Here is a 21,767-nt window from a genome sequence, read left to right as displayed (position 1 = left end):
GGAGGGGGCGGATCCCAGAGGACTACCGCAAACTGCGCTCGGCGGCTACGCGGTAAGTGCTGCAGGCGGCCTTCGGGAGCGCTCGGTCGCCGTAGTGCCCCGGTGCGGGTCCGCCTGTCAGACCTGCACAAAGACAGAGCCCCAGGGCCCCTCCTGAGAGCGAGCTGAGCGGCACGGCAGCTGCAGAAGACCGGAGCGTCGGGTGGGACGGACTGTGGCCAGCAGCGGCAGGGCTGGGGCTGGGGCTGGACCCTCGGGCGCCTCGGCTCTGGAGGCTCCCGAGGCTGCAGCCCCGCCCCTCCGTACTCATAAGCTCGGGTCGGCCGGGCCGCGGGTCCCCGGCAGGGGGCGGCCTCGCACCGTAGCTCGGGTTCCTCCGCAGCCGCCGCCCGGGCCGCGGCTCCTCCCCCGGCCCCGCCTCCCTGGCCTCGCGCCGCCCGCCAGTCCGCCGGTCTCTGCAGGACCGTCGGTCTGTCCGCTCGCTCGTCCGTCCGCTGCCCGGATCCCGCGAGTCCGAGTGAGCGAGTCGATTCGTCGGTTCCGGCCGCCACAAACCCGTCTCCCGCCCCCGGGCCGCCCGCCTCTGCTACGCGAGGCCGCGGATTGGCAGGGCGCGTAGGCCGCGCCGCGGCGGATGGAGCCGGAATAAAGAGGCAGCCGAGAAAGCAGCTGGTCTCTCTGCTCGCCCCGCGCCTGTCCCCACGGGCGGCCTGGAGCAGGTGAGCGGCAGGGCACTCGGGGCTGCATCCGGGGGCCACTCCAGTGTCCACCACACCTCGGGAGAGCCTCCTGAGCTCTGGGGCGGCCCAGGCCAGGCCTGGAAGCACAGTCGCTTCCCAGGCACGGTTTGAGACTCTGGGGCCTTCTTCGGCCTGAGCCACCCTTTCTTGGGTCGCAGCGGCTGGGCCATCCGGAGCAAGAGCTGACAGGAGGCAGCCCAGCTGGGCCTGATGGGAGGTGACCAGCTTTCGTTCAGTTACCGGGAGAGGAAGAAGGGCTGGGGTGGGGCGTGAGTGGGGGCTTCTCCTTGCCTTTCCTCCCCTCCCCTACTCTCTCCTGCCGTTTGCGGGAGTGATCTGAGAGTGTTCCTGGCTTCACCTTCCTGGAGAAGGGTCAGGGTAGACAGTGGGGTTGCTCCGAGAGGTGGGGAGTGGGGGTGGCCTCTGGGGCTGTCAGCCATTCATACCAGGAAAAATAACACACAATTGGATTGGTACAGCTAGACCAGGCGTGTTCAGTGCAATCCACCTCTCCTCACTACCTTAGGAACGCTAGAATGACCAGCTGTAGCTGCTTGTTCATACACCTCGGCACTACACCAACGCAGCAGCTCTTTTATTCCCTCCTTTCCCAGAAGTTGCTGCGGATGGCAGCTTTTAGCTTGATTCTTAAGTTTCTTTAGCGGAACAGTTAGAAGTCAGGCTGGCTTGTGAGGTCATTCTCTTCCTTCCTCCTCCTAGAGAAAACTTACAAACTTTTAAATCTAAGCGACTGATGAACTAAGAACCTGGGAAGGGGTTGCCTTTGGATCCCAAAGTTCCTCCCTCTCTGTCCGCTGCCTCAAAGTGGTGAATTAAGAGATTTGCTGGGGCAGGGTGGGCTTTATCTTGCATTGATTATTGTGAATGTTTGGGACCTGGAAGAGGAACATCCTGTGGGATGCTTTATCCTGTATAACTCAGGCAAATATTACACTTTATGATATTGTGTTCCTCTGAGAGATGACTAGAGTACAGAAGGTGGGCTTGGAGGATTTCTACTCTGGGTGGTCTATGAACCTGTCATTTAACCCTCCTTGCCAGGGATTCAGGTTCCTGCAAGGCCATTCATCCTGTTACAGCTAGAGATGCATGTGCCCGGGGAAACGCCTAGAGTGCAGGTGTCGAAGAGCCGGAGCGGCTTCCGGAGTCCATTTGCCTTAGGACCGGTGCCTTGGGGGTGTGGCTTTATGCCAGCAGGCTAGCAGGCTTCTCTGGTCTCTAAGCAGTGGTGTCCTCATGTTAATGTGAGAGGGGCTGGCAGGCCTTCGGGACAGGTCACCCCAGACCCTGTGAGACACCTGACTGAATAAGGCTACATGGAAAGTAGAGGGGATTTGTGGAGGCCGAGATGCCCTGCCCTCTTCCCCTTTGCATGGAGGAGTGGAGCTGCCCCCAGACTTCTTTGATAACATGTGAAGGGAGCAGATTTCCAGTCCTGAGCATCTCCCTCCCCTAAGGTAGCTTATGTCAGTTCAGTGAGTGTGGGCAGCACAGGAAAAGATAAGGGAAGGGCCACTTGTTCCTGCCTCAAGTTCACTGTGTCTCTCTTCCCTACAGAACCGGTTACTGGGGAAGGCAGAGCCTTCTTGGCATTGCTGGGACCCTGTCTCGAAGAGCCCCCTGTCCTGTAAACACTGCCTTGTAGGCTATCTTCTTGGCTAATGACAAGGGCTATCTGACCAGTCCTCCTCTGTGCCTTGTGTGAGGTTCTTGTCCGTCCCTGAGACCGGTAGCTTCTCTCTCAGGGTTGGGTTCACCTTAAGCGGGAAACTGAAGCCATTACTGTCCAAACCCAGTTTCATCTTCCCAAGCATGTCGGAAAGCTGGCAGCAGCCACCACAGACGCAGCCACAGCAGCCACAGCCTCCACAGCCTCAGCACCATGCAGAGCCACCACCAGCCCTGGCTGAGCACACGCTGCCCCCAGGTACAGCTGAGAATCCACTAGGCTGTGCTGTGTATGGCATACTTCTGCAGCCTGACCCAGGCCTGCAGCCCCCACAGCATGCACCCCTGCAAGCAGGGGAGCCAGGCCCCAAATGTGGTGTGTGTGGCCATGACCTGGCACACCTCTCGAGTCCACATGAGCACCAGTGTCTGGCAGGCCATGACCGCTCTTTTCAGTGCACACAGTGTCTCAAGATATTCCATCAGGCCACCGACCTGCTGGAACACCAGTGTGTGCAGGCAGAGCAGAAGCCTTTTGTCTGTGGTGTCTGCAAAATGGGCTTCTCACTGCTCACCTCGCTGGCCCAACACCACACCTCCCACACTGGCATGGTGAAGTGCTCCATCTGTGATAAGACCTACAAGCCAACTGAGGCTGCTGAACCAGCCACCACTACTGCCCCATCGGTGCCCCCAGCACCTCCACCCACTAGTGTTGCCCCTGCGGAACAACCTGAAAAGCCCTATAGCTGCACCATCTGCCAGAAACCCTTCAAGCACCTGTCCGAGCTTTCACGGCACGAGCGGATCCACACTGGAGAGAAGCCGTACAAGTGCACACTGTGTGACAAGAGCTTCAGCCAGTCCTCCCACCTGGTGCACCACAAGCGCACACACAGCTCTGAGCGGCCCTACAAGTGCGCTGTCTGTGAGAAGACCTTCAAGCACCGCTCCCACCTGGTGCGCCACATGTATGCACATTCAGGGGAGCACCACCTGTTCCGCTGCAACGTGTGTGAGCTGCATTTCAAAGAGTCGTCGGAGTTGTTGCAGCACCCTTGTACCCCGAGCGGTGAGCGGCCTTTTCGCTGCAACGAGTGCCAGAAGGCCTTCAAGAGGCCATCAGACCTGCGGCAGCATGAGCGCACTCACAGTGCAGAGCGGCCCTTCAAGTGTGACCTGTGCCCCATGGGCTTCAAGCAGCAGTATGCACTGATGCGGCACCGGCGCACACACAAGACGGAAGAACCTTTCAAGTGCGGCCTGTGTGAGAAGGGCTTCGGGCAGCCCAGCCACCTGCTCTACCACCAGCATGTGCACACCCTGGAGACTCTCTTCAAGTGCCCGGTGTGCCAGAAGGGCTTCGACCAATCTGCTGAGCTGCTGCGGCACAAGTGCCTGCCAAGCTCCACAGAGCGGCCCTTCAAATGCCCAGTGTGTAACAAGGCCTACAAGCGGGCGTCTGCCCTGCAGAAGCACCAGCTGTCGCATTGCGCCGCTGCGGAAAAGCCTCTGCGCTGCACCCTTTGTGAGCGCCGATTTTTCTCCTCCTCGGAATTCGTGCAGCATCGCTGTGACCCGGCCCGGGAAAAACCACTCAAGTGCCCGGACTGTGAGAAGCGCTTCAAGTACGCATCAGACCTGCAGCGTCACCGGCGGGTGCACACTGGTGAGAAGCCCTACAAGTGCCCCAATTGTGATAAAGCCTTCAAGCAGCGCGAGCATCTCAACAAGCACCAGGGCGTGCATGCCCGTGAGCAGCAGTTCAAGTGTGTGTGGTGTGGCGAACGCTTCCTGGATGTGGCACTGCTCCAGGAGCACAGTGCCCAGCACAGCGCTGCAGCTGCAGCTGCAGAGGGGGCTTACCAGGTGGCAGCCTGCCTGCCCTAAGGCCTTGGGGCCACCACCTATCCTGTCTAGTCTCACCTGCTTGCAGCTGCACTCAGGAGTGAGGACCAAAGGGTTCTGGGCAGGTGGAAGGTGTGCATGTTCAGTACTCCTAGCACCGGCCCGGCCATCAGAGGAGCCAAACTGCTGTGGCCAGACCAGATTCCATTAACCTCTTCCCTATGACAGGACTTGCTTTCTGAGAGCCTGCTGCCCCCCTTATCTATAGAGAACTTGAATCCCACCTGTAGTGAGGTGCCTCTCTGCCCCAGATATGAGGGATGCCAACCTAGCCTTCCCAAATTGTTCAGTCTAGTTAGAAGCCAAGTGGCTTGGGAAGAAGGAAGTAGGGTTTCTTCTCAAATTGCTTTTTTTTTGGGGGGGGGGAGAGTCCAGCTTTGTTGCAGTTCTGGAGACTTGAGTGTAGACCATGAGCTACAGTCCTCTGTCTGCCCAGGTAGGATGAATATGCCCCAACCCCAAGTTTCTGATAGTTGAGCTATGTAGGATAGGAGTCTTTGGGCAGGGTGTGTTTGGAACCTAGGGGCCCAATCAGGGTGGGGGAAGCAGAAACATTCCACGACACACTCAGGTCAGCCAATGCTGTCCACAGGGAAAGGGACAAATAGCCTGTGTGCTGAGGGTGATCCTGAATCTGTGGAAGCCCCCTCCTGCCTGTGAGTGGTTCTGAGCTTCAAGGGAGTGAATGTGCCCTTAGCAGAGCTGCTGTTGTAGAAGGGGAGGGCTGTTAGTCCTCCTTACCCCTTGCCTCAGACCTGGGGTGGGCAGGAAGGAGGACCAACCAAGCCCATGATTTCCCTAGCAGTTATTAACAGGCCCCCTCTTCCCAAGTTGTGTGAACCAAAGTGTCTGGGCTTCAGCTTGTCCCAGCCCTGCCTGAGGGCCAGATGCAATTCTGGGTACCCAGGGTGAGGAATGGCTTTTTACCCTATAGAGCACTTCCAGCCCATGGATACCATGAGCCATCAATCTGGCAGTGGGCTTGGGCCCTAAGGATCTTCTGTTGCCAAAACAACCCACTCTCCTTTAAGTCCTAGGAGTCCCCTTAGGTCGTTGGCTATTATAGCAAACATGGGGACACAAGGAAAAAGCAACATAGTAGGCAGCATTCTTAGCAGGTACATGGTCAGTCACCACCACTGGACGGCCAGAGCCACCTCAAGAGCCTGGAGGACCTTTGTTATCAGTCATTCTGAACCCAGCCCTGCCCGTGTCCTCCCCAGTCCCCCCCCCCCAGGCCCCATCCATGAGTCTTGAAAGAAGACTGACTAGCACCCAAGGGAAGGGCCAGATGGGTAGGAGGACACCACCTCACCTGTCGTCTCTTAAGTCCAGCTGGCCACATGCACCTGCTCTGTCTGCCCAGGTTCTCTCCTGTGGCCACAGAGACAGGTTAGCACTCCTCTAGGGCTGACTCTTGGTCACAAAGCCTCAAAAGACTGGAACTCAGGCTTACAATTGTCCAGTCCTACCTGCAAATTTTTTCCTTTCATATTGCATTCTAAAAGCAGTTTGTTATACTATTCATAACATTGTATAGCTTAATTTCATGTCATTTTGGATCATATATAAATATGAGTTTGGAATTTTTCAAAGAATGACTCCATTTTAGGCAGCCACTGTTGATGTTACTATACAGTGAGTTTGATGTGTGTTCTAGAAGTAAAGCCATTGACTGGTGCAGCCCACAGCTCTTCCACTTGTTCTTTCCAGAGGGAATGATGGGAGGGGCAGAGGCTGAGAGTTACACAGACCAAAGTGTCGGATTGGGGATAGACTTGAATCCTGAGCTTTGGGGCTTCTGGCTATGTGACCTTGGACTGGTCACTTCTCTGGGACACAGTTGCCTCATCTGTCAAAAACCAAAAAACACATTGGGAGGCTGACTTGCCTCGCTGTTATGAGAATTGGATGGAGTCATTGTTGAGACTCTGAGGTGAAGCTATGGACAAACGGACAGCTACCACCCCACCTGCCTTGAAGGTTTAACCATACCCTTGAGGAGGGAGCTGGACCACAAAGACCAGCAGTCATAAAAGGCCAGAAAGTGTGTTCAGGTGCTCCCTGAACAATGGACCCAACCAGCCCCACTAGCCCACTCTTAACATTTGGTCTGCCCTACAGTGCCTTTACTTTAGTCCTTCCACACATTTCTCCTGTACTGCATTCTTGCCCACAGCAGTCTGCAACTCACATGCTTTCCATCTCTCAAAGGCCAGAGTGGGGCTGGAGAGAGGGAGACATAGCCCTTAACCTGGCATCTGACAGCTAAGGGCACCCTGTCCTAGGTAAAAAGAAAAGTCAAAGAACAGGGAGCTATCCATACTACAAGTGTTCCTAAGACCCAGACCCCATGCTTCTCCCATCCCCCGTGTGGCCCTGAGAAGCCAGGAGGTTCCTTTCTACAGGCTTCTGCTAGTCAGCAGCTAACAGCAAGGGGCCTTTGTGTCTGTGCCAGGCTCACGGCCCAGCTTATTTTCTAGTGTGGCCTGAGTGAAACTGCTTGGTGGGCAGGATAGGCCTGAACATTCCTTTGTCCAGACCATTTGGAGGCCCAGGGATTGTTTAAGCCAAACAGTGGTAAGTGGCCTGGAGTTCCACCTGCATACAGGTGGAAAACAGGCAGTGTGGCCAGGACATCCCTGACACTTCCTCTGGTCAGGGAACCAAGGCAACAAAGTTCTCCCCCTGCCCCAGCTGGTGGTCAACTCCTGGACAGATCCTAACTACGGTTGTCCACCTTCCCATGCAGGCCTGCTCTCCCTCCAGAGTGACCTCCATCCAGCCTTGGACTACTCACTATGTGGCAATCCACCCAGGGCCTCCCAGCCAGACTGGTGGTGAGAGGTCTGCATTCCATCCTTAAGCAAGCAGTTTGCTCCTGAGAGGTCACGCCTCCAGGAAGAGCATTGTCAGTCTAATCCCCAGAGGTTTCTGTAGTAACTTGTAAACAGTCTGGTGGGAGGCAGGGTTGTGGGGTCTTCCTCCCCACCCAACCTTGACTCTGCATTCCTGTCTGTTTCCTCCATGATCATAATTGAGCACCTGCTGTTTGCCAGGCACAAAGCAAGAACTTGAGATGAGCGAGTTTAAAGGCTTTCATGAATCAAGAAATAGAGTAGGGACTGAGAGAGAAGGCCCAGTTAGTGTAGTACCTGCTGCTCAAGCACGAGGATCTGAGCATGAATACCCAACACCTACATACATGGTTGTGACCCTAGGCTGGGAACACAGGTGGGGGAATGATAGGACATACGGACATTCCTGGAGTGCCTACCAATCCATGTAGCCATTTGGTGAATACTGGTTTCAGTGAGAGATCCTGTCTCAAAAGCTGAGGTGGGGAGTGATTAAAGACACCGATGTTGACCTCTAGTCTCCACATGTATGTGCACCCTCAGGCAAACATTCCAAGTGAAAATGGCTACTGGCATCTGGGACTGTAATCTTCACCACACCCCATCTCAGCTTGAGCCTTATTTCTGAGCCTGCCCTGCTGCCAGCCCTAGATCCTAGGCCATGGTGCATGCTCCCCATGTTGCTCTGTAATAAACACTACTGTTACTTTATAGTAGAAATTTCATTCATTCCACATTTGCTTGCATTGGTTCTGGAGGCCCCAGACCCCATTCCTGAACCTCATAATGGGGGTAAAAGGAACTGGCAATTAAGCCTACTGGTCAGAGATGTAAATCCCCCCCCCCCACCCCGAAAGAGCCAAGGTTCCTGTGCCTGTGATCTTTGTGAAGAATGGGAGAAGGGAGCATGTGAGGCTTTTTTTGAGGTTGGGTAAAGAGGGGTAGGGAAAGCATTTTTGATGTAGGCTGGCTTTTGAACAAAGTTTGGGAGACAAGACCCTAAGGGTAGGACAGAGCAGTAAGGAAGCGTGATAAAGGCCAGGGAACTGACTCGTGTTCAGGTCCAGAAGGCCTAGAGATGAGGTCATGCTGGCTGCAGTAAAGATTTCTGATGGAATTTGTTTATAAAGAGCCATGAACCCTGAAGGTACAGAGGTAGTCAAGGCCTTGAGGTAGTGGCCACTACTATGTCTATTTCCCAGGCTAGTCTCAAAGCCCTGGGCTGTTTGTCATGCCTCAGCCTCCAGATCATCTGGGACTATATGTGTCTGCATCAATCTTGGCTTCTTAGTTTTCGAATGGGACATCTCTTTTAAGTCCCAGTCTTTGGTCCCCAGTCCCAGGAAGACCCTCTGCTTTCTTCCCCACTCTTCACTTGTTCCTCAGAGCAGGAAAGAAGCAGAATGCAATGGTCACAGTCTCACTGCCTTCAGATCCCCAGCCTTGCCAGTCACTGGCTATGCAATCTTGGACCAATCACAGCTTCCTCAAGCCCATTTATTTGGATTCATGTGAATGAGTGTTTGGCCTGTGTGCATGTGTGTGCACCTCTTGTGTGCCTGGTGCTCCTGGAAGTCTGAAGAGGGGGTTATATCCCCAGGAATTAGAGCTATGATTTTGAGCCTCCATGTGGGTGCTGAGAACTGAACCTGGGTTCTCTAGAACAGCAGCCAGCACTCAAACTCTGAGCCATCTCTTCAGCCCCAAGTCCATTTACTTAACCAGCTATAAAATGGATTGAAAACAATTTACCTCGTGGGGCCTGTGAAGCACTTGAAAACTTAATTAAAAGAACTGTATACTCGATTGTTTTTGATTATGCTTTCTACTCTCTTTATTCTTAGGCACAGTTTCTATTGTATCTATAAAGTAGGTATTAAATGTATAGCCAGTGGACAAGAACCTCAATTACTGCTGTGGGTTGGCACTTGTGGCATCTTGGACTAGAGGAATGTGGTTTGGGGTTTAAAGTGGCTTGGCCTGCCTACCTGTTTTTCTCACTGAACTCAAAACACTAATAAAGGAGGAGTGGCTGCTTGTCTGTGTCACCTGAGCATTCACTAGAACACTGGCCCAGGTAAAGGCCTCAAAACTGGGTCACATTATGTAGTGACCTTTCTTAGTCATACTGGGTCAAGGAAGCAGGCCCAGAAAAAAAAAATGAAAATCCTAGTCACTCAGTTCCTTCCTAGCAAGTTCACTAGCATTCCTGTGACCATTCTCACCCAAGGCAGGACTTCAGCATCCCTGCCGGGAACCTTGGGCAGGTCCATTTCTTCTCTGTCATTTAGAAAGAACACCTGGAGCTCTGACACCCTAGTGGCTCTGCCATTGGCTTCCCAAAGCTGCCCACTGGATATGCAAGAAGGAGGCAAATCCTCCCCAGGTTCCTGCCCTGTTGTCAGCAGAGCACCAAGTCCCAGATAGTAACATATTCTGACCTGTGAGGCCATTTTCCTCCAATTCCTTCTTCCTAAGACATTAGCCTTGTGTGCAGCAGCTTTGCAGTGAATTCAGGAAGGGAAAGGAAAGGAGTGAATGATGAATTCCTAACCCCTATGGATGCCAACTTTGCTGAGGATAAGATGAGAACAAGGGATCTATACTTGGAAGAGAACAGCATGTGGACATGTGACTTTGCACATGATTTCAGGTTTGGGGGTAGCTGAGGTGCAGGGAAACTCCAGGAACAGAAATCCCATACCAAGTTCTTGAGCTTAGTAGTTATTTGTCTCAACTGGGACCGCTCCCTGTAGTCTGTCCTCTCTCTGGTAAGATGAGGCATGGAAGGCCCAGGAACCATGTATGGATGCCAGCTGCCCTAACATAGCACCATGCTGAGACCCTCTTCACTGGGGATCCCCTGCACCTAGGCCATCATGTCCACTATCAGGACTAGGGTGTATGTGGAGGGACAGATGAGGGTCAGTCCCACTGCTCAAGAGTAGAGCAAATGGCCTTCTATTTAGGCGATACATTTCTTAGTAGTGCCTCGAAGAGCCCAGAATGTACTTGCATACCTCATCCAGGTTTATATTTGAAACCTGCTGCTTCATAGAGAATAGATGACACTAGCCTAAACTGCCCACTTCCCTTTTGGGAAGCTCTTGGTAACAGGAAACCCCAAAGCACACCAGTATGGTAAGGATTCCAGAGAGGTGTCGAAGAACCCTCTCTCAGCCCCTCCTTTTCTCTTAGTGCTCACACTCAGGTGTAGCAAGGGAAACACAGATCCATCCTGGCCTTGTGCTTCAACCCCAGCTTAGGCCCTGATATTCCACCCAAGGCCACAAAACATCCTTCACCAGCCCCTACACACCCTCTTAAAGAGCACAGGGTAATACACTACCAACTGTGTTCCTAACCCTTCCCCAGACCCTCCCCCGCCACACACACACACACACACACACACACACACACACACACACACACAGGACTAGTGCCTCTCCAAAGAAGCATTAGGTTTATTTCTTGAACCGGACTCCTGGGGAGATGGGTGGTGCCACCATATGCCCTCTGTTCTGCTAGGGGTCCTGAGGTGGGACAGTCCGGCTATAGAGGGATCAACCTTTTCACCCCCACAGATTAATGCCAGGGAGTCAGATAGTTGATGCGACTGCATAGAAAAAGAAGGGTGAGATGGGTACTCTAGGGTGCCCTGAAGAAATAGTTTTTCTTCCCTAGCTCCACCCCCACCCCAAGGCCCACCTCTCTACCCTCAGGGTCTAAAAACAATTTCCATCCAGGCTATATGCCCAAGAGCCTTCAATGGTTCCCTATTTCCTTTTGTATATTTTTGGTTATTTCCTTCATCTCTAATTTACCTCATACTATTTCCAATAACACCCCAATGTCAACTGCTTCATGGGTTTTCAGTCATGTAGAATCTACTCTAGCATCACACAGTAACAAAACCAAAGTTTTTCTGTGTGTGGGCTGGGGAAGGCAACTTTCAGGAATAGAAAGGGCAACACTCTGGATGCTACAAGAGGTGAATCGGAGTGTGGGCTGTAGGGAGAGACCGAGCATGTGGTTGTGCCAGTGTGTGTGTGTGTGTGTGTGTGTGTGTGTGTGTGTGTGTGTTTGTGCCAGTGTGTGAGTGTGTGTGTGTATGTGGTTGTGCCAGTGTGTGAGTGTGTGAGTGTGTGTGTGTGTGTGTGTGTGTGTGTGTGTGTGGCGGGGAAGGCTGCACAGGGCGTGGCTGGAGAGATGCCTCATAGTTTCTCAGCACTTCCACCTTGTGTCTGAGCCTTTAACCAAGGGTGACCCTGCTGGGGGCGCTATGATGCAGTGGGAAGCAGATGGCAGTTCCTTTCTTCTCCATCCTCCCAGGCCCCCTCCTTCCGGCCTCCTCTGGGCCAATCCTGTTGGGAAATGCACCGCTAGCCCGGGCCCACTGAGCTGCAGGTTGATCGCCCGCCGAGTATCCTTCAAGCCCCCTTCCCAGGCGTGGCCGGCCGCGGCCAAGGCGGCGGGGGTTGCGGGGGGGGGCGGATATTCTCTACCTGTAGTGGGAGCCAAAGCGTCGGAACGCGTTCCTGCGAAAGAACCAAAAAGAACCCTACTGAACTCGGCTCCCAAAGCTTGGAGGAGCTGGGCGCCCGCTGACAGGCGTCGGTTCGGTAGGAATTCAGTGTCTGTCCTCAGCTACGATCCCCCTTCCCTGTTCGGAGATCAGGGTCCCGAAGAGGTCTCGAGTGGTGTCACTTACAGCGAGTCGAAAGGCAGGGGCTTCTGTCCGTAGCGGTCCAGGCTGGGGTTCTGGTTGAGGCAGTACTGGGGCAGGCCACAGGGATAGGGACCTGTAAGCCCACAGGGCGCGGACCCCAGCAGCTGCTCCCTCCCAACCACCCCGGCCCGGTCTGCGTGCATCTTTCCCTACCCGCCAGTTCTGGGTCAAGTCAGGCTTCAAGTACCGCACCGCGTAGCCACTGAAACTCCCCACTGTGGAGAGAACCCACCTTGGGGACCCAGATCCCAAGAAACCTGGCCGGTCCTCATCTAAGCCCCGCCCCACCCCACCCCGAGCCCTGCTTGGCTCTCAGGCTCAGGTCCAGCCCCAGTGGCTTTCCTGACCTCCGGTAGCCTCAGCGGCTCCTCTCCACCCCCAACTCCACCCGCAACCTGGTGCCTGTTTCTACATTGCTGGCCTTTGGGCCCACGGCCCTCATTCCTTGCTTTAGCTGTGCCACCGAACTGCAGACCTCCCCCTCCCAAGAGCACCTTTTGTGATTGGTAGACTGACCCTTCTTGTTGGCGCAAGGCAGTTTGAACTCCCCGGACCTGGATACGAATTTAGACCAGTCTTCGATGGCATGCGTGTAGCAGGGCCAGTCGACCCGGTTGATGCCTGGAGCAATGGGCACCATCTTTCCTTCTCGGTACTTGTGACAGAGCTTCTGGCCGGTCGCTGATAAGTCCTAGGGAATGGTGGATCATAATGGCAGATACAAGATCCTGGGGGACTTCCTAGGCCTGAGGGGACATTAGACCCACTGGACGAGGGGGTGCAGGCAATCAAGGCCTGGATTGCGCGGGGGTGGGAGTCCTAGGTTGGTATCTGGACATAAGCTCAGGCAGTAGCACCTTGGACCAGAGGTGCCTGGGCCCATCCAGGGCTGAGGACAAAGGACACTCACCAGGCATTGCAGGGGTTTGTTGGGGATTCCCAGTAGTGTGAAGTGGGCCCTGTTAAAATCATCTGTTGAAAGATGAGAAAGGTGTCCCTTTCAGGAGTCCTTATAGGCCCCCAAAAATGTTTTGCCAGGTTTGGCAGGTATGACTTTACTCCCAACTCTCAGGAGGCAAAGACAGCTCTCCATGAGTTCAAGGCCAGCCTGATCTATGTATCAAGTTCCAGCCAACCAGGGCTTCACGGTGAGATTCTGTCTCAAAGGAAAAAAAAGTTAGTTTTTAAATATTTAAGATAAAACACTATCGATATCTTTTACAATAAAAATCAGCAGAGATCAATATGAAAACTTAGAAGTACTAAAAGAAAATGTGGACAAATTCCTCTATAAACCTGGGACAGAAGGACCTAATTCCCTTAAAAAGCCAAAAGTTGAGAGAAAAGACCAGTAACTTTGACCACACAAAAATAAACACCAGCTTAGCATGGAAGATCAGTGGGTAAAAGGCACTTGTCTGCTGGCCCCACGACCTGCTATTCACATGACAGAAGAAAAGTGACACTCCTAAGAGTTGTTCTCTGACCTCCAAGAATGAACTGTGGCCTGTCAGCATGTCCATGCATGCACATGTGTTAACAAATCAGATAAAAAATAAGCACAAAAAGAATCAAAGACAAAGGGAAAATATTTATACTGATTTTACAGAAGAGACAATGCACTTAATGTTGGAGGGGCTCCTAGAAATCAAGACAAAAACAAAACAAACAAAAAACAGGATGGAAACATAGACAAATGACATGTTTAAGTAGTTCATGTTAGTATTCAGGCATCTGTCCTGGCCTGTCCTTGGGGTTCTGACAGGATATGCCCTCAGCTGCAGCCACTAAGAGCACCACCTGTGCCTGTTCACTATGCCTTTTAAAAGGGCCCTGCCCACCTCACATCTCTCTCTGTCTCTCTCTCTCTCTCTCTTTAACTTTCTCTTTCTTTCTTTTTTCTTTCCCTCTGACTGTCCTATCCCCCCTCCCCTCTATTTTCTCTCTCCTGCTGCTCCTGTCCTCAGAGACTAGTTCCCCCTACTCCTTCCCCGCCTTTTTTTTTTTTTATCATCCTTTTCCTTTAATAATAAAAAAACCCCTCCACTTGAACTCTGTGGCATGGTGTCTTTCTCTCTCGGCTCCTTTTTAAAAATTACTACAGTTCATCCATAACTACTAGAAATACATTCAGCTTCATGGTCACTAAACATATAAAAAAGACACCATTCCATTTACAATGTGAATGCACATTTAAGCTATATTAAGATACCAATTTCCTCTACTTATTAGGCCAGACTGGGAACAATGCAAAACTTAGTACGGCTTTAAGAAATAGGCCTGTCATCATTCATTACCAGAGACTATGTAAACTGACTGGGGCCTACAGAAAGCAGTCCAGTAAACATTACTTAGAATTATAAATATAAACATGTCCTTTGTCCCACAGTCTAGCAATGCACAAATGATGTTAGAAGAAGGTGACCTATTTTCATGTTTGTAACAGCAAAAAAATACAAGCGTCGGTCATTAAACCAAATAAACCCAACCATACTTGCACTAGGGAACTGCTGAGAATAATTTGAGAGTGGGGTGTGGTGCATATCTGTAATTCTAGCACTTGAAGCTGAGGAAGGAGGATTATGAGTTTGAGATCAGTGTGTGCTATATATAGAGTGAGATTTGATCTCAAAAATCTAAGGGTTGAGGTACAGCTCAATGGTAGAGAACTTGCCTAGTGTGTGTAACACTGTCTTCAATCCCCAGAACCACAAAAAGTATTCACTTGAGTCCATGTAAGTTTAGAATTTCTAAATCTCAAGACTACTGGAAGAAGATTTCACACCTAGGTTACCACCTTAACCAAATTACCAAATTACCAATGAAGAATTCAATGTCCCTTCTTACAGAATCAGGCCACCTCTGAAGTGTGTGATAATCAAGTCTATAGGTCCAGCTTTCCTTTAACAAGGTAGAGAATACCCTGGAAACAACTTCTGAAATTCAACATGGAGGATTGTCTATGAAACAGCTGTTTTGACTCCTTTAAAAAGTTAGTAGTAGGGGGGATGGAGAGATGGCTCAGAGGTTAAGAGCGCTGGCTGCTCTTCCAGAGGTCCTGTGTTCAATTCCCAGTAACCACGTGGTGGCTCACAACCATCTATAATGTGTTCCTGTGTCCTCTTCAAGCATGCAGTGCAGGCATACATGCAGGCACAACACTGTATACAGAATAAATAAATAAATACATCTTTAAAAAAAAGGCCAGGAGCTGTTTCTGGTTCCGGTTCAGAGGCCCTGCTTGGAAACATCTGATGCCAGGGGTCTGCTCACCAGATCCGAACTCGCGAGTGGGATCCAACACACCCGGACACTGCCAAGGCCCCAGTAACATGCCACCTCCATCCACGACAAGAGGACAGACATCAGAGTATTGGAACTTTTTGCATCTACCAGAAGGGAACCTTGGTCCCATACCCACCAGGAGACAAAGAGACTCCTGCTACACCCACCAGTAGAAAGGATGAGAAGAGGACAATGTAAAAACAAACATATTCAACAACAGAAAACCCAATATAATACTACCGGAGACTAGGAACCATACACCAGCAAGACCTGAACATCACAATGCAGATGAAGCAGAAGAGAATGACCTTAAAACATCTTCATGAAAATGATAGAGGACCTCAAAGAGGACATGAGAAAATCCCTTAAAGAAATGAAAGAAAAAACAAACCAAATAATACAAGATATCAACAAATCTCTCAAGGAAACAATTCAAGACCTAAAAACTGAAATAGAGACAATCTGAAAAAAAAAGCACAATCTGAGGGAATGCTGGAAATAGAAAAGCTGAGTAAACGATCAGGAACTACGGGCGCAAGCATAACCAACAGAATACAAGAGATGGAAGAGAGAATATAGATGGAGTTGAAGCTACACTAGGAGAAATAGACTCATCAACCAAAGAAAATCTTAAGTCCAACAAATCCCTGACACAAAATACCCAGGAAATGTGGGACACTGTGAAAAGACCAAACCTAAGAATAATAGGTATAGAAGAATGTGAAGAAATCCAACTCAAAGGCACAGAAAACATACTCAACAAAATCATAGAAGAAAACTTTCCCAACCTAAAGAAAGACATGCCAATACAAGAAAATACAAGAAGCCTACAGAACACCAAATAGATTGAACCAAAAAAAGGGTCTCCTCACCACATAATAATCAAAACATCAAACATACAGAATAAAGAGAAAATATTAAGAGCTGCAAAGGAAAAAGGTCAAGTAACATATAAAGGCAAACCTATCAGAATTACACCTGACTTTTCCACGGAACCTCTGAAAGTCAGAAGGTCCTGGATAGATATTCTACCTCCACTAAGAGACCATGGATGCCAGCCCAGACTACTATACCCAGCAAATCTTTCAATCAATATAGATGGAGAAAAACCATGATATTCCATGGCAAAACCAGATTCAAACAATAAATATCCACCAATCCATCCCTGCAGAAAGTTCTGGAAGGAAAACTGCAACCCAAGGAAGTTAACCACAACCAGAAAAATATAGGCAATAGATCACCCCACTTTACCAACCACCAAAAGGAAAAAGGGATAGAATCCCACACATAATTTCGCCACCATCACCAAATCAAAAACAAACAAGAATGAACAACCAATGGTCATTAATATCCCTCAACTACTTGGGGTTAGTGAAGTCATTGATCTTGGAGAACCCACAACTGCCATGTTACCAAATCAGCATAATCCCTTGCTACATTCTAAATATTTGTCCTTATATACACAGATAAATGTAATTTTTACCCTCTCATCAGGGAAACTTCTCTTTGTAGTAGATGGGGACCATTACAGAAAGCCATAATTGATCAAAATGGGAAGTTGTGGTCTTAGGTCCCAACCGATACATCTATAACACAACTCTTGCACCCAAAGTTCAGGGATCATTGTGGAAGAGGGAACAGAAAGAGCCAGAGGCACAGGAAGTTTGTGTCTCCTAGAAATGTCCATGAAACTGCACCTATGACATCTCACTCACATGGCTGCCTATATATGACCTGCACAAAGATGGCACTAATAGACACCTAACGTGGAAACAGGGAAGGTCACAGGCCTCAACCATAGACAAAGAACTATGGGCAACTGAGGAATTCTGAGAGTGGGAGAAATATTTTTCCCCAGCTAAGAGCACACCAATTGGTTCTCCAATACTAAGGCCTGAAAACATCCGTATAAGTAACATTATACAGACTGTATTTAGGAATATGTCTGTCTGTCCGTCTGTATGTATGTAATAACAATTAAAGAAAAAGAGCCCATGATTTTGAGGGAGAGTCAGGGGGAGTGCATGGGAGAATTTGAAGGGAGGAAAGTGATGGGGGAAAATGATGTCATCTTAATCTTAAACAAATTACAGAAAATTGTAATAGGAAGCCAATAGTAAAAGAGGAAATGGAAATGATGGAAAATCATTTTAGTCTAAGGCTCAAGACTTAAGTGATGCATAATCCTTGATTCAATCCTATTTCCATTTTAAGCTATAAAATACGTACTTGGAGACTTGGGGGATTTTAAGGTGTGTTGGTTAAGAGATATTGTGGAATTATTGTTATCTTTCCTAGATATGATAATTGTATCTTGTCATGAAGGAGGCTGTTCTTGTCATTGGGAACTACCTGGCAAAGTTTTGCATGCTCATGTGTGTGAATGTGAGAGAAAGAGGGAGAAGAGAGAGAAAGGAAAACAGGAGGGGGAGGAAAGGGGGTACAGGAGAGAGAGAGATCAGGGAGAGAGATAGATGGAGAGAGGGAAGAAAGCAAGAGACGTGGCATATGAATACAAACATGCTGAAACAGACCTTGGGATGGGCAGAGGGAAAGGATGCCCACAATACTGCCCTTTCAACTTTTTTTTTTCTATTTGAAAATCTTAAAACGTCAAGGAGCAAAAGACTTGTGTTTCTGTATTGAGTGTGGTAGTGTGGGCCACCAATACCTGCTGCTGTTCCGGAGGTTGATCAGGGAGGATCTCTTGAACCCAGGAGTTCAAAGTCAGCCGGGACAATATAGCAAGTCACTGTCTCAAAGAAATGATGGCTGGGGTGGGGTGAGGTGGGGGTAGCTCAGTTAGTAATGTGCTTGCTGTGTAAACATGAGGACTCAAGGTCTGGTCCCAGCACCCACATAAAACACTGAGCATGATGGTGCCCACTTGTCATCCTAGTGTGGGGAGAATACAGGAGGATCGCGGTGTTTGCTGGCCATCAAACACCTGATCAGTAAGGTCAGTAAGGCCATCAAACACCAGGTCAGTAAGAAGAACAACACCTGAGGTTATTTTCTGAACTCTTTGTGCGTGCTTACATACACACTGGCACACATGTCACTGAGCCCTCCTCTACCACATGACAGGCCCTTAAGAAGATCAGGCATGGGGCTACATATCTGGGGCAGGAGGAGCAGAGTTTAAGGCCAGCCTGGGCAATGCAGTGGGGGGAGGCACCTCCAGAATTGCAAGCCTAAGAAACCTTATTTTGTTAAGATCTAAAAGAAATGGAACACTGCCACCCACAACAGCCGCAGCAGGGTCATCTGCCGATCAGTCATGCAGGACCAGGCAACCTGCTCTTCACCCTTACTTATTGCCTCACATAGCCCTGGGAGGCAGGCTCTGTACTGGCTCCCATTTTTCTATTCAGGATGTAGAGGCCAGGCCTCGAGGAACTTTCTGGAAGGGAGTAGGGAACTGAACTGGCCTTCATCATTCTTTCATCTGCCACTTGCCCCAAGCTTTTCCCTCCAAGATTTCCATCTTGGAAACCATCCTTGCTCCAAAGGCAAACAGGAGACCCTGAGCTGCTGGTGGTGACAAGGTCTGACCTTTGGTGCAGTAAGTGGAAGATTGGCAGTGCTCATCCGAGAGGCAACCCTTAATAGTGTCCATATCCATGCGCCGCAGGGTAGGCAGGCCTGGGTGGTAGAGCTGGTCCTTCACACCAGCAAGTGGGTAGCGCACATGCTCCAGAGGGAGTAGGATGGCTGGGGAAGCATACAAGTGGGCGGAGTCATCGTCCCAGGGTACAATGTTGACGATGCGGGCCATCACTGGGGAGCAGAAGAGTTGAGTTAGATGCCCTTCCATACAGGCACATGTTCTTGGCCTATGTTGATGTAACTATTTGGCAAGCATTTATTATCTTCTGTGTGCCCAGTGATTTTTCAGGAACTCCTCTTGGGTAGCAGGGACAGCCAAACAACAGATATATATGTGCATGGTCTATGTACACACAGACACACAGACACAGACACAGACACAGACACAGACACAGACACAGACACAGACACAGACACAGACACAGACACAGACACAGACACAGACACACAGACACACAGACACACACAGACACAGACACAGACACACACAGACACAGACACAGACACAGACACACAGACACACACAGACACACACACACACAGACACACACACACACACTGCACCCAGCGCTATGAGGGAAATCAACACAGAGTGTGTGGGGGTTTGAGAGGCCTGAAGTTGGGGTGCTCCAGGAGCTGTCTAAGCCAGGTGAAACCTAAGTGTTGAACTGGAAAAGGCCACAGTTAAGCCATTCAGAATGTAGCTTAGAATGCTGTGTGGCTTGCAACAGTAAGTAGCCAACCCTAGATTTGCCTTGTCTATATCTAGCATTTACCCCAAATGCTACAGACGGATGAGACTGTTTTAAAGGGGAGAAACATGACAGATCTGAGTTAGAAAATGATGATGGTTACCTAGTGCCTCTCTCTTAAGAAGCAGATATACCCTGGAGCCCCCTTTTAGACATTTACACCTTAGTGAGAATTTGTTGATTCTACTTGCTGACCCCCAAGTTCGAGAAGAAAAGTGGAGATGGGTGCTAGGTAGACAGGGGAGAGAGGAACTTGACCATGGAGGACCAGTAAGGGACATGGTGGTAAAGTATGGGATGCTGCCTCAGAGATGACACTACATGAGGAAGGACAGGATGGTAGAACAGAGAGAAAGAAGACAGCTCCCATGCTGCCATCTACCCACAGCTACTACCTCATCTGCTGGGCACAGACACAGGTGCACAGGCAGGGAAGGGCCTTCTCTTCTGATGCTCAGTGGGCAGAGGAAGGGAGGTGGTCAGGCCTTATGAGCAGCTGCAGGATAGGAGCACCACAGAGACAATGCCCACTGCAGCCTGATTGTGAGGACGCAGCTCCCGGGTAACCCTAGCAAAACAGGCTGCAGAGACCCCTAGGCACTTGACACCCATGCCCTGAAGCTTGGAGTCTCCATGACTGCTACACAAGAATCTTGGGAAATGTCAGAGCTGGGGCTCTGTGGAGGTGACCTGGCCACACTCAGGCAAGGATAGCTGCTGGGCTCCCTCAAGGCTGTGTCACTGTGCTTGCTAGTTCAACTTGACACAAGCTATAGTCATCTGAGATGGGGGAACCCTAGTTGACAAAATACCTCCATAAGATTAAGCTGTAGGCAAGCATGTAAAGCATTTTCTTAATTAGTGATTGATGAGGGAGGGCCCAGCCCATGGTGGGTGATACCATCTCTGGGCTGGTGATCCTGGGTTCTATAAGGAAGCAGCTAAGCAAGCCAGTAAGCAGCACCCCTCTGCGGTCTCTGTATCAGCTCTTGCCTCCAGGTTTGAACCCTGTTTGAGTTCCTGCCCTGACTTAATTTGGTGATGAACAGTGATTTGGAAGCATAAGCCAATTAAACCCTTTCCAACACCTTTTGGTCTTGGTGTTTCATCACAGCAATAGTAGCCCTAACTAGGACAATTACACTACTCTAGTTACTACTCTCTCTCTGGCATCCAAGAGCACTGTTTGTGTTAGGCAAGGACCCTAGGCTCTGCAACAGGGCTGCTTGGGAGCCTGGAAGGCCCCCTGTCCCCATGAATCTCAGGGAAGAGGATGCCAAGCTGTCTTTGGTCTTTGGGGATGGAGATTAGCCAGGCTCCAGGATCAGGGCAGGGATCTGGCAGAGTGGTGGCCTCAGCAGGCAAGGGATTAGCAGGTGATACTCCACCCCACCCCCATCCCATTCATCTCACCACTTGGGGAACTGCAGCCTTCCACCTTCCTAGGAAAGCCAGGCTGTGGGTATCCTAGCTCAGAATCTGAAATCCTGGGTTTAGAGGTAGACATCCTAAGGTTTGGAATCCTTTGCATATATTAGCATATAATTTGCATACACTTGCAGGAGCGCTAAACATGCTATTCAGAATTCCCTGCTGTTAGAATCTTGTAAGATTAAAAGTGTGTGCCCACCACTACCCCACAAGGTCCAACTCTTAATGTTAGAAAAGAGCTGGGCATAGTGCCCCACACCTTTAATCCCATTCATTACTCAGGAGGCAGAGCAAGACTGTCTCTGTGAGTTCAGGCACAGCGTGGTTTACTTAGTGAGTTCCAGGCCAACCAAGGCTACATAGAGTTACCCTGTGTTAAAAAACCAAATTAAAAAATACAGAAACTATATAAACTTCTAATTTAGTAATTTATAAATTGAGACATAGCCTCCAATCCCAAAACAGGCAACTGCTACTCAGGTCCAGACACAGGGTACTAACATTGCAAAAGAGTCTAGTGGTATCTTAAAAAGTGGAATATGAGCTAAGCATTCTGGCATACAGCTATAATCTCAGCAGTCCAGAGGCTGAGTTCAAATCCAGCCATGGCTATGTGGTATGTGACCCTGTGTTGTACAGGACTATCCTCCCAGCCAAACAGCTGCCATCTTGGGGAGTTCTGCTGTGCTAATTTACAAAAGATCATTTCCCCTGGGTTTGTTGACAATTTACATCCCTTGGGGGGTGGGTGTTGCAAGATTCTCAC

At 50.1% G+C, this 21,767-nt stretch overlaps 2 protein-coding genes across 5 annotated transcripts; one reads left to right on the top strand and one right to left on the bottom strand.

Annotated features, from left to right (window-relative positions):
- Positions 1-30: 30 nt before the first annotated feature.
- Znf319 (zinc finger protein 319) lies at positions 31-6,027 on the top strand. 3 transcript variants are annotated; one of them, XM_027405700.2, is made up of 2 exons: positions 31-52; positions 2,319-6,027. In XM_027405700.2, the coding sequence occupies exon 2, from the start codon at positions 2,574-2,576 to the stop codon at positions 4,317-4,319; it is 1,746 nt and encodes a 581-aa protein (XP_027261501.1). In that variant the 5' UTR covers positions 31-52; positions 2,319-2,573; the 3' UTR covers positions 4,320-6,027. The 3 variants fall into 3 exon arrangements, with proteins under 3 accessions (XP_027261501.1, XP_027261500.1, XP_035298491.1); XM_027405699.2 differs by lacking the exon at positions 31-52 and adding an exon at positions 370-719 and having other exon boundaries at positions 2,319-6,025; XM_035442600.1 differs by lacking the exon at positions 31-52 and adding an exon at positions 742-957.
- A 4,753-nt stretch (positions 6,028-10,780) lies between these two features.
- Tepp (testis, prostate and placenta expressed) lies at positions 10,781-18,987 on the bottom strand. Of its 2 annotated transcripts, none has more exons than XM_027405698.2 (7): positions 18,765-18,987; positions 12,835-12,896; positions 12,441-12,615; positions 12,078-12,139; positions 11,907-12,031; positions 11,701-11,733; positions 10,781-10,811 (listed from the first exon to the last, which is right to left on the bottom strand). In XM_027405698.2, exons 1-7 carry the CDS (start codon positions 18,985-18,987, stop codon positions 10,781-10,783), a joined length of 711 nt encoding a protein of 236 aa, XP_027261499.1. The 2 variants fall into 2 exon arrangements, with proteins under 2 accessions (XP_027261499.1, XP_027261498.1); XM_027405697.2 differs by having other exon boundaries at positions 11,907-11,971.
- Positions 18,988-21,767: the final 2,780 nt, after the last annotated feature.

Source organism: Cricetulus griseus, chromosome 3 (genome assembly GCF_003668045.3).
Source record: "Cricetulus griseus strain 17A/GY chromosome 3, alternate assembly CriGri-PICRH-1.0, whole genome shotgun sequence".
NCBI classification, from domain to species: domain Eukaryota; kingdom Metazoa; phylum Chordata; class Mammalia; order Rodentia; family Cricetidae; genus Cricetulus; species Cricetulus griseus.
The sequence above is the reverse complement of the archived record's forward strand: the minus strand, read 5'-3'. Positions and strand labels throughout refer to the sequence as shown.

Excerpts from the sequence above, each read along its gene's own strand:
- Znf319 (XM_027405700.2), top strand. The coding sequence starts at position 2,574 with ATGTCGGAAAGCTGGCAGCAGCCACCACAGACGCAGCCACAGCAGCCA.
- Tepp (XM_027405698.2), bottom strand. The coding sequence starts at position 18,987 with ATGGCCCGCATCGTCAACATTGTACCCTGGGACGATGACTCCGCCCAC. Across the intron at positions 12,140-12,440 it reads GCCTTGCGCCAACAAGAAGG|TGGGGAGTTTCAGTGGCTAC; the intron begins GTCAGTCTACCA and ends TTCTCTCCACAG. Across the intron at positions 12,032-12,077 it reads ACTTGACCCAGAACTGGCGG|CAGCTGCTGGGGTCCGCGCC; the intron begins GTAGGGAAAGAT and ends GTTGGGAGGGAG.